A 15,879-nucleotide genomic window follows, 5' to 3' on the forward strand; every position below is an offset into this window, starting at 1 on the left:
TCTGACCTGCTTCAGTTATCTCCCTTGTAATGTAAAACACCACACTGCAGACTACATAACTTGTAAGCCCCACCTGGAGTTCAGTTCTTTTTGCTTAAAATCCCAAGGGAAGGGAGAAGAATCTCGGTGTAATCAAAGACACCGACATTGCAGCCTCCAGCCTATCTTTTGAGAGATATTTTTCTTTCTTGCTCTTGTTACCAATACCAATTTTTAATTCATTTCCATGATGACATATTCTTTCATAGTTCATTCCTTCCCTGCTTTGTTTAGTCTTCAAATCTCACATCACAGCGTAAAGGAAAAATGGATAATCTAGCATTACCCAACAGAAGTCAGGCTGCTTGTGAGCCTTTAAGTAAACATCAGAGTATGGGTTTTACTGCATTTGTGTTGATGCATTCTTAGAATGTATGTATTTAAAAAAACCCCAGAGACTGGCTGCGTATGTCACTGAGTTGTCTGTTGTTAAAATTGTGCCTGGGCTGAGTGCGCTCGTTTGGTGGTACCAACACCTGCCCAGTGGAAGAGGACATATGGCATGTGGCTAAAGGCAAAACCCTGTTCCCTCTGCAGACAATGGCAAGGTTTTCAACGGTGACAGCGGGCACTCTGATGGAGAGGCTCGAGTTTAGATATTGGGGATCTTGGCTGTGTCACACATTTTCTTTTGAGTTTATCAGGAAAGTTTACAAATTGGGATAAAGAACACAAAGTGAAATTAAAATAATAATTTCTGCCCTTGCTGCCTGTGTTAGCCATGCCCCATCCAGCAGACTTTCCCTTTTGCACCTTACTAGGTATCAGTCGGCTCTGTCCTACCTGAAGTCTCTAATTCTGCTATCTGCAGCCATGCCATCCTTCAGGAAATTGTTCAGGCCTGCCATATAGAGTGCTGTCTTACTCATAGTTTTTTACTAGCCTGGACGTCTGTAGTTTGGCTTCCAGCAACTCCTGGATTGCCTGGCACGTGATACAGGCCTTACCAGTAAAGCCCCTAAAGAACCAGTTCTCCAGGCAGCTGCCCACAGACCTTATGGGAGGTTGAGCTGACAGGTCCTGCCTCCTCTCAGCAAGACGAAGAGAACTGCTGTGCACAAAGGTGGTCTCAGTCCAAGGTTCCTGAGCCCTCTGCCCTGGCCCAGGGCTTGCCCAAAACTTGTAGACACTTTAAGACACTCTTTTTCCACTTCCAGTATATGAAAAACCCCAGCAGCAAGAATATCTCCTTCTTAACCATGTCCTGACTTCATAGATGCTCGAACCGAAGTCTTCCTGGTATTCATCTGTCAACATACACATCCTCACCAGACAGTCCAAGTAATCCAATTCAAACTTTTCTGGTTTATCCACTAAACAACTTTCTCTGCACATACACTAAATTCTCTTAGACTGTCATCCTTTTGCTGCTCAGTCTTTGTAAATCTCTCCCATTTCTAGACATGGGTCCTTCAGCAATGGGATTTCAACCTAATGGAAATTTCCACAATGGGAATACTACAATTTTATTTTATTTTTTTTTTTTACACTGAAGAGTGCAATTCTAAATAACAGTCACATTAATGCCTCATTACAACAGATGAAGAAAATAATGCAAGTTTAATGGGCTACAGTCAAGATATCTTTTCTTCAAAGAAACCTTACAAATACTATGTATTTTAAATTGGGTGCTGTTAGGTCTTCTTTGTCATAATTTAATACAGGTAAAAAGTGAACAGCTGTACCTTTCATGGGATTTTTCCCCTCCAATTTCAATATCATAGTAAAATGTTTACAGCATTTCCGAACATCCTTCATTTAAAGACTTTCAGAAAATCCCTTATGATTTCCCTACCCTTGTTCTGAGCTTAAGAAAGTACCCTGGGTGCAGTTCCTTGCAGTAAGTACCTTGCATGCAAAGCCTCTGAATACTGCTGCAAGAGCAGGTGTTCCTCCCTCCTCCCACTTGAACAGCTTAAGACAGGATTTCATCTTAAAAGCTATTGTAGACAGACAGCCAGGACTGTAAGTTCTGTCAGGCAGGTTAAATGCACACAGAGAGATAATAGTATCTGAGGAAAAAGTCAACTTTTAAACGATCTCATTGCTTTCACTTTCTGTACTCAAAAACTTACCCAGTCACTCTTACTGAGGTAGTCCAGGCTCCCAGAATATCCAGGTTGGTAGGTACTATTAGGTCGCGTTTTGTTCTGGAGTCGGTCCAGGAAAGCATCATTTACCCTTAAAATACAACCAGAAAATGAATAGTTATTGAAGGTAGCTGAGGAGTTAACAAACTTTTGAAATTTAACATTCTGTGAGTGGCTTTCCCTATTCTCAGTTCAATACCCTTCTTCCTGTGCTTTTCAAGCCTGTGCTGCATAATCATGGATTGGCATGAGATAGGGTGGATTTAATTTTCAATTCACTAGATGCATCCTTATCATGTGATGAGTCTGTTGTGATTAAAAGGCATACCTGGCTGCTATGAGAAATGCACCAAAATTCTCTGTAGAAAGATGACCTGCCTACCACCACCCACTTTATCAGGGAGGTTAGCTATTTTGACAATTCGCCTCAGGTAGTCTTTCAGCCTTCAGTACACAAGAAGACTTTCTAGAAGTACTGATTTCCTAACGCTAATGCAAAAACCCACTTAAGCTTGTTACTGATGGAGACAATTTGTGTAGCTGACAACTTTCCCCAACATCCAGCTCTGAAATAAACTCTAGCATAACCTTGTACTGCTCTATCAATCTGGAAAGCATGCACAAACCTTCTGAAAACTGTTTTTTTATCCCTTATTAATGCTTAGGAATGACACACATGCTTAGACATGACTGTTGTTTTAATGTTTTACAATGCTGTTGGTAAGAATGATGTAAAATGAAAGATACTGGATTATTTCTACCAAGGGATAAGAGATGGACTGAATCGAAAATCCTTCATTAACTTCTATGGGTAATTATCTCAATATCTTTGCTAGAGAAAAAAAAAAAAAAGAAATAAAACCAGTATGGAGAGTGGCTGCCTACAGAAGTATTTTTTTTTTATATTTCCCTAATGATATAAAAAAAGAAACAAATGGTGTTTTTATTTTTGAGACTGAGCATTGTTTCTTTTTACCAACAGAAAAGAAAGCTGAGAATAAAGCTGTGCTTCAAGATAATGGAAAGTCAGTTAAGTGACAGAAGTGCAAGATTAAAACCGCTGAGCACAGAGAGGGCACAGCAGTGGGGCACAGCCTGGGGCTTGAAGCGATGCAGCTGCAGAAGGCCTTGCTGCACTGCAGCTTCTATCTGTATTGATATAAAATCCCACGTTTAGCTCTGCCTGTTAACCTCAGTGACAGTCAACCGCAAAATGTGGCATGGACAAAGTAGCCCATTCTAAAATAAAGTAGAAATAAATAAATAGATAGATAGACAGACAGACAGACAAAGACAGAAAATGGTTACCAGCTGAAACTGCTATATTAGTAGTTACCCATGAAACTAGTAATATTTTCTACCCTATGCTGTATCCTATGCTGATAAGATAAACAAAGTGAAAAAGGCACTCTGGGTCACGCTGCATTACAGTGAGCAGTTGTAATGGTGGATATTAGTGGCTCATTTGAAGGCAAAATTAAACCAGAGGCGAGGTCAGAGATCCTCATTGAAATCATCTTGTGAAGCATGAATGGCTGCAATTTTGAGACCCTTTCCAGACAGGAATTCAATTAAAGTGTATTCTGCATTTTTGCATCATACCTCCTCTGTTCATTTTTATGTGCTCTTGTCCTGGCTTCCTCTTCCTGCTTTTGTTTAAATTCCATTAATTCAGCCTAGGAAATATAAAAGTGAAAAACAAAACAAAACAAAAAAACCAAAAAAGCAAACAAACAAAACCCAGAACAAACTTACTTTTAATTAACATACCTATGTTGCAAACCCAATTAATTCTACATGGCGTTAACTTCAGCTAGAGCCATGTGTCATTTCCAGAACTTCTCTCAACAGCATTTTATTTATGTGAGAGCAGTATATTAAAAATTGAGCTCATTTTTCTGTTCAGCGTTGCACCAGAGGAGTTTTGTGCCTTAAAAAGTTGTGAGTTACAGGACTCAGTCATTTACAGTCCTGCCAGTCTGCTTCCCCTCACCCCAGCCCACGGGTTTGAATTTCCCTGTGGGTCCAAGGGGGAAGACAGCCAAAGTCATCTAGCAGAAGCAGACATGCCTGTAGGGTACGAAGGAGAAATGCCCTTTGCCTCCTGTCTCCGTAGAGCGTGAGGAGATGAGAATGGGGATATGTGGCATGGTGTGTCACCTCCAGCTCCCTGGGGCTCTCCCAGGGGTGAGGGGAAGGCAAATGGTACCTTCTGGTGTGGTAAAAGTGTGTGCAAGCTCCCAGTGTTGCAGCAGCCTACCTTCCTTAATTTATGTAATATTAAGGTATATAAACAGTGTCAAAGGAAATTCTTTTCAAAGGAGAGTTTGCTTATGCAAGTTAGCCAGGACTGTGAAGGAAACAGCTTGTATGACTCTGCTCTGCATGTGTGCTTGTTTGTCTGGCTCTTGCTCCCTGCAATGCACCTAAAAACTGAAGATGCAGATTTTTCTGCAAAGAAAATTTGGCTTGTAAGGCGAGGCGGAAGGGATAGAAACAGACCCATCTTTCATATTTTCCATAGCAACTCAGCAGCAGTAAGAATAGGAACTAAAATAAAATGATGCATTTAGATAAAAGCTTCAATAACTGAATGGAACCACAAAAGTTTTTAAAAAAAGAATCAATTTAAGTGGAACATTAAATAAAAGCTATGCAATAAATATATGAAGAAAATCAATAACTGCAAATGTGTTGTGTATCAATATTTGTCTAGCCCTAAAAGAAAAACAGGATTAAGAAATAAAAAAGCCAACCTTAATTTTCACTGTTTTAAATAACAATTCAACCTGAAAATTAAACCCCAGTATCTGACTTTCCAATGTGCTGAGTCCTCTCTTGAAGTAATGTTCTAAAATATATTGTCTGTATATGATGCGGTGTTCAAAGCGTACTGAAAATTTCTAAATCAAGCAATACATACTAAAATACATACTAAAACCTGTTCTGAAAAAAAAAAAGGGAACTGACAATACCTCCACGTTTTATAGCTACACTGTGCTAGGCAGTGCACACAAGACAGAATCCATAATTACTTTAATAAATACTAGTTTGAAGTAGAAATGAGCCAACATATATATAAGGGACAATTATTGGAGCCTTTAAAATACATATTATTTACAGTAGGCTTGTAAGTAGTGCATTACTCTGCGCAATAGGTAGCAGCAACGGGGAAAGAAAGGAGCACTTGGAACCATGTACCAAGCATGAGCAGCCTTAGAAGGAGCCAACACCTTCTTAGAAATCTGTGGAGGTTGGTGGGGTCTATGACCATCTTAAACTCATGAGGTAGGGGCATGCTAATTCACATGCGTAGTTATTTTCTCTATGGAAGAATCAGTGTAAAGAATATAACAGCTACCAGCCTTACACCCCTCAGGACTGGCTTTCAAAGTCTTTCCTCTGTATAGTTCCCAGAAATAAGCATACACCTGACAGGAGAGAAATTAAGAGCCCCCCTTTTTTCCCACCTTTTGTTTCCAGCATCCTGGTTGCTAGAATACTATGAAATGAGGACACTTATCCCCAACATTTAAAGAAAGATATGTGTGAGAGGGGCTGAGTCAGTTGTCTAGCTCTAGTAGAAACTCACTGCATGGAATTTGTTGTGCAGTTTGTTGCGCAATTTGTTGCACTACAATTCTGCTACTGGGGAAGTAGTTTAACATTAATTTGGATGTCAGTAACAGCAGAGGCATAGCGAGAGGCTCACTATTTCCTAATATGTTTTCAAATGATTTGTTAATATGATTTTCAAATGCTGCTCTCCCCATACTTGCACAGTCAGACCTGGAGCCAAAAGACAGAACTTAGCACAGTGCCTTCACCTTGTGTAAATGAACTTTATGTGGATATGGTACCCAAATCTACGCCAGAGGAACTACAGTGGTTCAGACACATTTCAGGCAACGCGTGCCGCATGTGCCGAAGATGGAGTTCAAACTTGCAGTTACAGTATGCCTGCTTTTTAGACAATGCAAACTCTTAATTTAGGTTGTTAGCTAGGGAACAAAGATGCATACAGACTTAGCAGCAAATCTGAGTGCTTCCACATCCCCGTTTGGGAAGGCAGGTCACATGGGCCTCGATTCTCTAGAAAGAGACTATTCAGAGTCTGAGATCATCATTAATATCTCAGTAAGATTACTTCTGCCTGAAAGAGAGGAAATTGGTTTCCTTAGCCTGTGAAATCGGGTGCCATGGTCAAAAAATGCTCTGACAATTGTTCAAATGGAGAGGTGAACAGGAGCAAGTCATCCAGATGTAAATAGCTTTGAACACAGAAGATAATTGTATTGTCCCTGTCCAAATTTTACAGCTCACAATATTTGAAAACAGTGACTGAATCACTTTTGCTAAGAGAAGCTCTGTGCGTAGGCTACAAGTAATCGACATATTTAATTGGTTTCACAGCATGCAAAAATGATACAATATGCAAACTCTTAATGTATAATTACCTTCCTCCGTTGTTCTTGCTTCATTTCCTCTAATCTTCTGTTTTCATCCTCTCGAAGAGCTTGCTTATAAGTATGGCTTCTCATCTATTGTTCAGCAGAGAATATAAATATATTGGTGTGGGGAGAAGGGGTACCAAAATCCCAAACCATATTCCCAAATCATTATACAGGTAATTAACAAAAGAGAAGCGGTTAAATGATTCCAGTTACTTAAAAAACAAATTAGTCTCAAGAGTAGAATTTAAACAAGAAATGGTCCAAAGCCTCTCAGTCTTTTGGTTTGGCTGAATGTCCACCTGCGCATCACAACCAGGCAGCCACAGCACATGCTATTCCGTGTCCCAGTGGCAAGCATAAAGATACCCTGAGCAATCAAAAAATATAATCAGGATATGTGATAGTGAGATGGATTATTCTGGGAAGAAAGAAAAGTACCGAAAATATTACCAAGATAACAGCAGAATGGAGGCCTGGTAATGGAGGGGAACCCAAGATTATGTGAGGAAAGGCATTTGTGGAGGTAGGGCAACACAAGCTGGGAGATCAGGTCTGCTGTACTGTTTGTGGGCCTGACAAGGGAACCGAAAATCTGAACTACGCATCATGAACAATGTATTCAACTGTGCAGTAGGTTTTCGTTACAATAATTAGTCCTGGTGTTTCACAAGTTGTAGTTGTTAGCAAAGAGCCAGCCTACCATTAGGATCTCATAGGATCCTTAGGATCTTATACATAGGAACTTATACCGTAGTCTTTGAGCAGGGACATAGTGCAGCACACACACTAAATAATGAGCCAGTGTAATTTAACACAAATGTGCAGGTTTGACTTTAGTGAGGAATTTGTTGCAGGTCTACACAATGTTCTCGACACTTGATATATGCATGCAGAATGACACCATTAAAACAACCGGCACATAATTTGCTAAAAAGACTGAATAGAGAAAGCAATTATTAACAGCTCAATTTTCAGCTGGGAGGAGTTTTTACATGTGTCCAGGGAGACTCATTCTGGGTCCAGTATTATTCATTACTCTCTGTAATGGCTTGGAGAATTGTGTGGCGTGTATATTAATCAAGTTGGAAGACAATAAAAATCTACACAGGATTGGTAACACTTTGAAATACAGGATTAAAATTAATTATGACTTTGATTAAATAAGTGGGCCAAAAAAGTCACCAATGATAGATTCACTCCAAAGAAGTTATATTTGTTCACGCACATCAAGTAATATTTGACACTGATATTTGAACTAGGCGTGTTAAATTAATATCACTATAAAAGAAATGATGCAAGAGAAAAAAACCAATCAACATTACATTGTCCCAACCTTTTTTTAGGACATGAATTTTAAATTTAGAAGATCATATATACATATGTATGCTCCCCTTTTAGCACGCATGACAGGCACTTCCTAAGCCTATCACACTTCAGTATTTCAAAGACATTGTTCCTGAATCTTTTAATTACTCCAGGCACAGGAAAAGTCCAAGATAACATCAAAATTATAGTTCAAGTTTTCCCACTGGTTTAGCATTTTGGTACTATGCCAAGTTTATTTAGACAACAACTTCTTGGGTATGTTCTTCAGGTTCCTCACACAGAGCACAGAGGCCTAAAGACCGTACCTCATCCAAGTTGGTTGGGATGAAGTTTTGCTAACTGCGTTGCTGATTTATAAGCAAGTGATGAATTGATTCACAAAGCTACAGAAATGCTGCCATGCAAAACGCACATATAGTATCAGATAGTATTAAAGAACAGTACAGATAAACTATGTATTTTATCTGCTTGGATACTAGTGAAACCAAAGATGAACTATGGTATGTAATTTGGCATAACTTATTAAGAAATTCCTCAAAAACTGGAACAAGAAAGGCAGACGTAGGCAGGTCAAGTAGAAGGCAAAGGCTTAAAGTAGGACCTGTACACTTGAAAGAATTCACTGTTCCTTTAGGCATCCACCCGCTGTATAGATATGAAGACACAACATCAAAATGCTGAAATCCAAGTCGGTCCTGGTAACATGAGCTCACTTGTCTTTGCAGTTCAATGTTCACACCATATGAAAAGTGGCAGAGATGGGTCTTCCCTACCAAAGAACAAGCTCCCCACTGTTTTGAGTGTCAGATGCTTCAAGAGGGACGTAGAAGTGGTTTCAAGACATCTTTTGTTCCTTCCCATAGTCCTTCACCTTACTTGCCCACTCAGGACTACAAAAGATAGTCTGAAAGCCACTGTCCTGCAACTGATCTTCTGCCCAGTGATACCGAGCAGAAATTGGCTCCTTCAAGCTATGCAGCTGCCCACATATGCTAAGATTTCATTAGAGTTTTCAGAGACACAAAATGACCTGAGGAATCAAATGGGAAAGGAATCTATTTTCAATATTACCTTCCCTTTTCATGCAATCAAAACCAGGAAAAGATACTAGAGGCAAGACAGAGCTGTCATATACTCTGTTTGCAACAATTTTTATAACGGGAGGGTCCTGCACATTTTCCAGGCTTCTAAGGAAATATGGGGGAAAAACTTTCCCTTACTTAACTGTTGGTGTTCAAGGTTGTACAAAACAGAGGACTGCCCAGATTGGGTACTTCCAAGTTTCTGCTGACTAAGGACTATTGCTTCTAACAACAATTTCTGCCCACTTGGCTGCCTGCTCTCTGTCTTCCCCCAGTTACAAACCTCCCTAAAGGAGAAATACTTCTGTCTCAGGGTTAATATTCCCCACTGCAAGTTTTTATATCAGTAGGAAAGCTTGGTTTAGACACGAAGAGCCTAATCATATGTGAAAAAGCCTTTTTGAGGCAATTAGAATAATGAAACTTATGCAACACTTTATCTATTTCCTAATTACATAGATACTTACCAGGCTTATTCAAAATGGGACGAAGTCCCCAAGCAGTCTGTGGAATCACTTTTAAGATGCAGAGAGAAATAAGCTTCTCTTCTGACTAGATTTTCAATGCAGTAAAGCATCCACTGACATGAACTAGTTGAGATTTCATAAAATCTTGCCACCAATGGATGGGTACAGAGCACATTTAAGATTCTGATCTGGCCTTGGAATATAAATCTGGCTCTCATTTATCAGAAAGAGATCTGTGAGTAATAAAGGCAGTCCCCTACTATGCAGGATACTCTGCCAGTGTGTAAGAGACAATGTAGGCAATCTCATTCACTGAGAAAGACTACTTGGTACTCACTGAGTTATGTCTAGACAATTAAGCTCAATTAGAATATTCTAATATTACACTACTGGCAGCACCTGAAAAGCTGACAGAAAATATAGCACATGCCATGGTTTTGCTTACCCATGCTGTAGATTCCAGGCCACGATTAGCAATCTGACAGGAATCACTCTTTGGCAAACCCAAGTCCAATCTGTTCAATAATTCATTGGTTTTGCTATGAAGAAATCCAATCCAAATAGAATTGTTAGTGCTTCCATAAAAATAAATACAGCTTTTTATTCCACCCTTGGAATCTAGCCTAGACATTTTATCATGTGACTGCTGAAAAACATCACAGGTGGAACAAAAGGTTATAGAGACAGACAGAATGAAATGGGACAGAGAATACAGAACCTATATTGTGGGTAACACATTTGCTGGGAGGAATTTCTGAGCAAACAGTTATTGCCATTTGCATATTTGGGGTGTACAGTGGCTATGCTTTCTTTCCTCATTGTAAAGGTCCTAAAACACAGACTCACATACCATTGGACTTCATCAGGATTCAACTGCTTCACTGAATTGTTGCAAATCCTACCAGATCTATAAATCTCAGGTAAGTAATTTAAAATATTATTTTAAGGAATTTTCCTTCATGGTTAATACAATGCAGCCGTACAACAGATTACTTAATCAAGCAGAAAGACTTTGAAGTGTTTTGTAGCATTGAAAAAAAAATAGTTGAAGCAGACTTGCACAACATTGTCATTTCTTATTCTGGCAAGGGCAATTTTATTTTTCCAATATCATCCCTCATAAACCAGATTTTCAAAGTAGCATAAGTAGCACCACTTTGCTCACAGTTTCAACCAAGTATAATTAAACAAAGTCACAATCAACAACATAAACAAATGTTAAGAATAGGAGTTTCAGTGCCATGATCAGAAATCAGTTTCCTAACCTTCAGTCCCAGGCGTATCTATTCAAGTCTTTGCTCACTCAAAGGAATAGAGAAAAAAGGCAATTTTATTTCTATATACAGCTTTGGAAAGCATGAAAGTACTGAAGTGAGAGCAGAAAGAGTGCTTCAAGAGGCATTCAACACAAAGATTTACACTGCTAACAGGGCAACCAGCTAGCTCTGTGGGGAAGAAGATGCCACTACCAAAGACAGCTACTTAACCCTAGAGATAAAGTCTTGGCTGCCAAAAAGTGATGATGACTAACTGCTGAAACAGACTACCAAATGATTTTTATCTTTTACTCTATGATCCAAAATGGTGAGTAGATGCATTTTTGGAAAATGTCCTGCTGGTCAGTCAGTATATTGAGAAGAAGTGGGGAAAAAGAACAAGAAACCACAAGTTCTCTGCTATTCTACACAATACAACACCATGTTACCACTTCAGGTATGAAGAACTTGCTCAAGCTGTAGCAAGCCATGCTTTTAGAGTCTCAGCATTCCCATTTCATATAATCATAGAATAATTAAGGTTGGAAAAGACCTCTAGGATCATCAAGTCCAACAGTCAAAGCTACACTACCATGGCTCCTAAACCATGCCCTGAAGTGCCACGTCTACACATTTTTTTAACACCTCCAGGGATGGTGATTCCACCACCTTTCTGGGCAGCCTGTTACAGTCTGCTCCCTTTCCTTCATTACCTGGGCAGTTAATATGGACCTCAGTCAACATACAATACAGAAAGAAACAAGTGAAACGTAAGATTCCCTGATCTACAAATCACGTGTATATCAAGGTTAAATAAATTGTCTTCTTACCCAAGCATTAAGCACACATACTTTTTCCATGAAAGATGAGTGGCTGAGTGGTCAGATTGCACAGAATACTTTTGGGAATGTGAAGTTTTAAATTGCAGATTTCATGAAGGGTCTAGAGAACAAGTCTTATGAGGAGCAGCTGAGGGAGCTGGGGTTGTTTAGTCTGGAGAAGAGCAGGCTGAGGGGAGACCTTATTGCTCTTTACAGCTACCTGAAAGGAGGTTGTAGCGAGGCGGGTGTTGGTCTCTTCTCCCTAGTAACCAGGGATAGGATGAGAGGAAATGGCCTCAAGCTGCGCCAGGGGAAGTTTAGTTTGGACATTAGAAAAAACTTCTTCACTGAAAGGGTTGTCAAATATTGGAACAGGCTGCCCAGGGAGGTGGTGGAGTCTCCATCCCTGGAGGTATTTAAAAGAAGGGTAGACGTGGTGCTTGAGGATATGGTTTAGTGGTGGACTTGGCAGTGATAGGTTAGCGGTTGGACTTGATGATCTTAGGGGTCTTTCCCAACCTTAGCGATTCTATGATTCAGACCTGATTTAAACTGTAAATAAGAAATCTACTACCTAAGGTCAGATCTGCTCCTCTCATCTGGAAAGCCCTCAAACTCATCGCCTGCTTTACAGAAAGCACTAAGGTGTGTGCTACCATTGGCCATCCAAATGTTGGACTCGATGATCTTAAGGGTCTTTACCAACCTTAACGATTCTATGATTCTATGTTTCTCTACCTATGTTAAAATTGCCAAAATAATTATTTAATTCTACACCAGAAGGACTAAGAACTCCTACAGAAAGTCTGGAATATATTTGAGAAGACTGAAGCTCTACAAAGAAATATCTGGCAACTGGATGTCCTAATTCTTTATGGATGGTAAAAGAATGACATAGGGTATGTGGAAGTTCTCATTATTTACATAAAAATGGGGTGGAGGGTTAAGACACTGGATTTCCTGGATCAGCACACTAAGAGATTAAAAGCTATCTCAGTTTCAATTTTAGAAAAGATGATTACAAGAGTGGAAGCAAATAAAGTTTCTCAACAAGACTGTGCACTGCCTATGAATGCAGAAAACACCCTACTATACCAAATTCAGTAATACATTAATAAAGTGTCCCTATCACAAGAAAGGGACTCAGGTTTCCAAACCTGACTAAAGAAAAACTCAGTCAAGTCAGTCATATATGTTAATTCCTTGTGTATCATCTCCGTGGAAACCCAGCAATGCATATGGAGTTGCCAGACTGTCAAAAATATTGTCTGAATGGTATTTTTCATAATATTAAACCTATAGTCATAAAAATGCAGAGCATAGCATAAGCCACGCTGCAGGGAAAGGGGAAGCCAGAGAGATGACAGTTCAATTAATGTTCCAGAGAGGAAAGCATTATCTCCAGAAGGAAATCAGCATATCAAAGTGTCCATTGGTGTTCCACATTCAGACAGTTGGAGCAACATCTCACTCGCTTGCTAAAACTTGAAGGGATAATCAAAGATGCTAATAAAATGCGCTCCTCTAAACTAATTAATATTAAGGAAAGAAGGGCATGAGCTGAAGAAATTAATTTGAATACAGCAGCATCCTGTTACCCTTCAAAAATACCTAGGCAAAAGGAGATCCAAAATTTAGACAAACCAAGAAGATGGCACCCTCATAAAAGGGTGCTAACCTGATCTCTGACTACCCCTAAGCAACAGGCTGAAGTGAAGAGAGCAGTTCAGAAGCACTGGTTAAGCTGGAGTAATCTTTTACCTGTCTCGGTAGCCCTGTTTCCCATTACACCATTGGGAACAAGGCTTTTGCTCTGTTAATTAAAATAGGCTACTTCCATACTGGTATGTTTAATACTCTTAGCATGGGAACTCAGCCATCTATATTGTGGTAACAGTTCCTGGAATAGTTTTGACCTGTTCCAAATAGCACTTTCCCAAATAACTCCTGGCTGCTGTCCGGGAATGAATATCAACCACAAGCAACTCCCAACAGGCACTTTGGATGCAACCGCCTCACTCATTTTGGGAGGTAAAAAAGTTTCCTAGCAATGGAAGCAGGCAGTCTCAGGCCTGTTGGCCTCAAAAGTGACAGTGATTGACAATGTTTAATTCATTAGTACAGATGCAGCTGTGGGGAAGTGAAGCACAATACTGGATTTGGGGGCTGAAAAACTCTTTAAGAGCTGTCATGGGAAAATACTGACTCTGCTGCCAGGATCATTGAGAAATGTGCTAGGAGGGGACAGTGCATGACTGTGTAAATCAGTCCATGTTGCAGATGCTGTCTGTGGGTCCTCAGATATATGGCTTTACATTTCACAACTGTTCCTCAGGCAGAGTCCTCTCTTAAAATCTGGTATGTAAAAGCATATACTTGAAGCTCAACAAGTACAGGTAAAATGCAGAAACACGAATTTGCTACTTGTTCCACTGAGAACAACGTAATTGAGGGATTTAGAGTTGGCACCCTGCACATACAAGCTATTTGTAGATCAGGGAATCCACACAGATTTCTTATTGTTTGGGAATAAATTTGTGTGCTGCCCACATTCCCTCTGGGGTGAGACAAGGAGGTGGATATAAAAGCTGGAGTGACCCTAGGTTCCTCTGGCCTAGGCAGCAGTTCCCATGCTCTAACAGGGTCACCAGCCTTGACAGTCAAGAAGCAGAAAGCTCCACAGTTGACTCCAGCATGCAATTGTGGAAGATCTGAAGACCCACAAGTGATATCATTGCAGGACCTGAGGTCTAAAATCCTGTGCAAAATAAGGTCTTTAACTTTGTGTGTCATTTGGTCTTAACTCCTGCCACATCTACAAGGCAAACAGAAGAGCCAGTTCTAAAAAGGATTCATCCTTAGGAACATAAAGAAAGATATGGACTCATGACCCAGCATCTTCCTCCACCCAAGAGTTGCACAGCACTGCTTGCTAAGCTTTTTCATTTGAGTCTGTATTCCTCTCAGAACAAAGACTTAAAGGAAATAATTTTTCTGCCTAAACATCAAGTTCTTGGCTTTAAGTCTGTTTTACAGACTAACATTAACAATGCATCAATTAAAAAGGTTTATTATAATCTTCATATGAAACCAGTGGCAGTTAATTATTTTGCTTTAATTGATGGATATTGAAATGCCACGATACAGAAAAATATACTGGCTTTTATGCTAGTGCTTCTAAAAAAAAAGCAGCACAATACTTAGCATATATCTTAAATCTATTTATTTCTATTGACAATTTGAAAAAGACAATGGCCACACTTATTACTACTGAAAACAAAATAGCTCCTGAACTCCTTGTTTTCCCAAGCTTGTTTTCTCCAGCACTACAATTCTGCTCTAATGAATGTCCACAAGTATGCTACCATTTTAAAAAAGAAATAAAAATTAAAATAAAGAATTCCAAGCCAGGTAAATCATTATAGGCATTTCAGAGAGGAGACAACATGAATGGTGGCTAAGACAACAGAAGTAGCATCTAGTGCTGAATGACATGGACATATCAGCTTCCAAATTCATTGTCAGTAAGCAATGCTAAAGTGATATTTCACCATTTTCTTCCAATTCGGCTGAAAAACTAAGTACCACGCACAATGCATATATCTAGCGTTAGTTTCACACACCTGCCCAGAAGTTTCACTGTGGTTTTTAAACAATGGCAGGCCTCCCCCTCTCAAAAAACAAAACCAAAAAACAAAACTGAATTTCATTCAAGACACATCTTTTTGCAGCACCAGTAAGCATATCTACACTTCTCCCCACTTCCGCATACTTAATTGGCTAAGTGTAACAACCTCCTCAACTTTTGCAGAAATCAAGATCAGTTGCTCAATGCTACCAAAGCCCACCCACAAGAAAAGCTGTCCTTCGTTTCAGTAAGGTCCATGGTGGGTGTGTTCTTACTGATGCCCGTGTTCCTTCCTCAGCGAGGGCTCTGCCTTGTGCATTGCTATATAGATCGTGGTCAGGCACTTACAATGACCCAAAAGCCAGGCTGGCTGGTACTAGGGCCATTGCTGCTCTTCTGTCACGCGGCCTAACAAAATCAAATGTTAGAATAGAATAAATTCGAGAAGTCAACGCAAATGTCAATGAGATTGCTGTCCATTTATGCAGGTTTCCCATAGATTCTATGTTGGAAGATGGAGAAAAAGACTCCAAAGGGAGGTGTATTAGGATTTTCACTAATGAAAATCACTTGCTAAAGTGGGAATGAAGTAGGGGGGGCGATAATACCATTTGTGAAAATAATCCCACCAAAGGTACATATTTCAAAATTAAGCCATTAAGAAAGTTGCAAGTAGCTTGAGTGGGGACACCAGTGGCTTTTGCTGGTATGCAGTT

The 15,879-nt window shown here is 39.7% G+C and overlaps 1 protein-coding gene across 1 annotated transcript in view; it reads right to left on the reverse strand.

The window, feature by feature from the left end:
- The window catches only part of EPSTI1 (epithelial stromal interaction 1), a 54,992-nt gene that overhangs the window by 11,060 nt on the left and 28,053 nt on the right, over positions 1 to 15,879 (reverse strand). The window contains exons 7-10 of the mRNA XM_064440819.1: positions 9,904 to 9,997; positions 6,587 to 6,670; positions 3,732 to 3,805; positions 2,115 to 2,220 (exon numbers count right to left, since the gene is read on the reverse strand). Of these exons, the coding sequence (XP_064296889.1) occupies positions 2,115 to 2,220; positions 3,732 to 3,805; positions 6,587 to 6,670; positions 9,904 to 9,997 (358 nt within the window). The remainder of the gene's footprint in view (positions 1 to 2,114; positions 2,221 to 3,731; positions 3,806 to 6,586; positions 6,671 to 9,903; positions 9,998 to 15,879) is intronic.

Source organism: Phalacrocorax carbo, chromosome 1, assembly GCF_963921805.1.
Source record: "Phalacrocorax carbo chromosome 1, bPhaCar2.1, whole genome shotgun sequence".
NCBI lineage: Eukaryota > Metazoa > Chordata > Aves > Suliformes > Phalacrocoracidae > Phalacrocorax > Phalacrocorax carbo.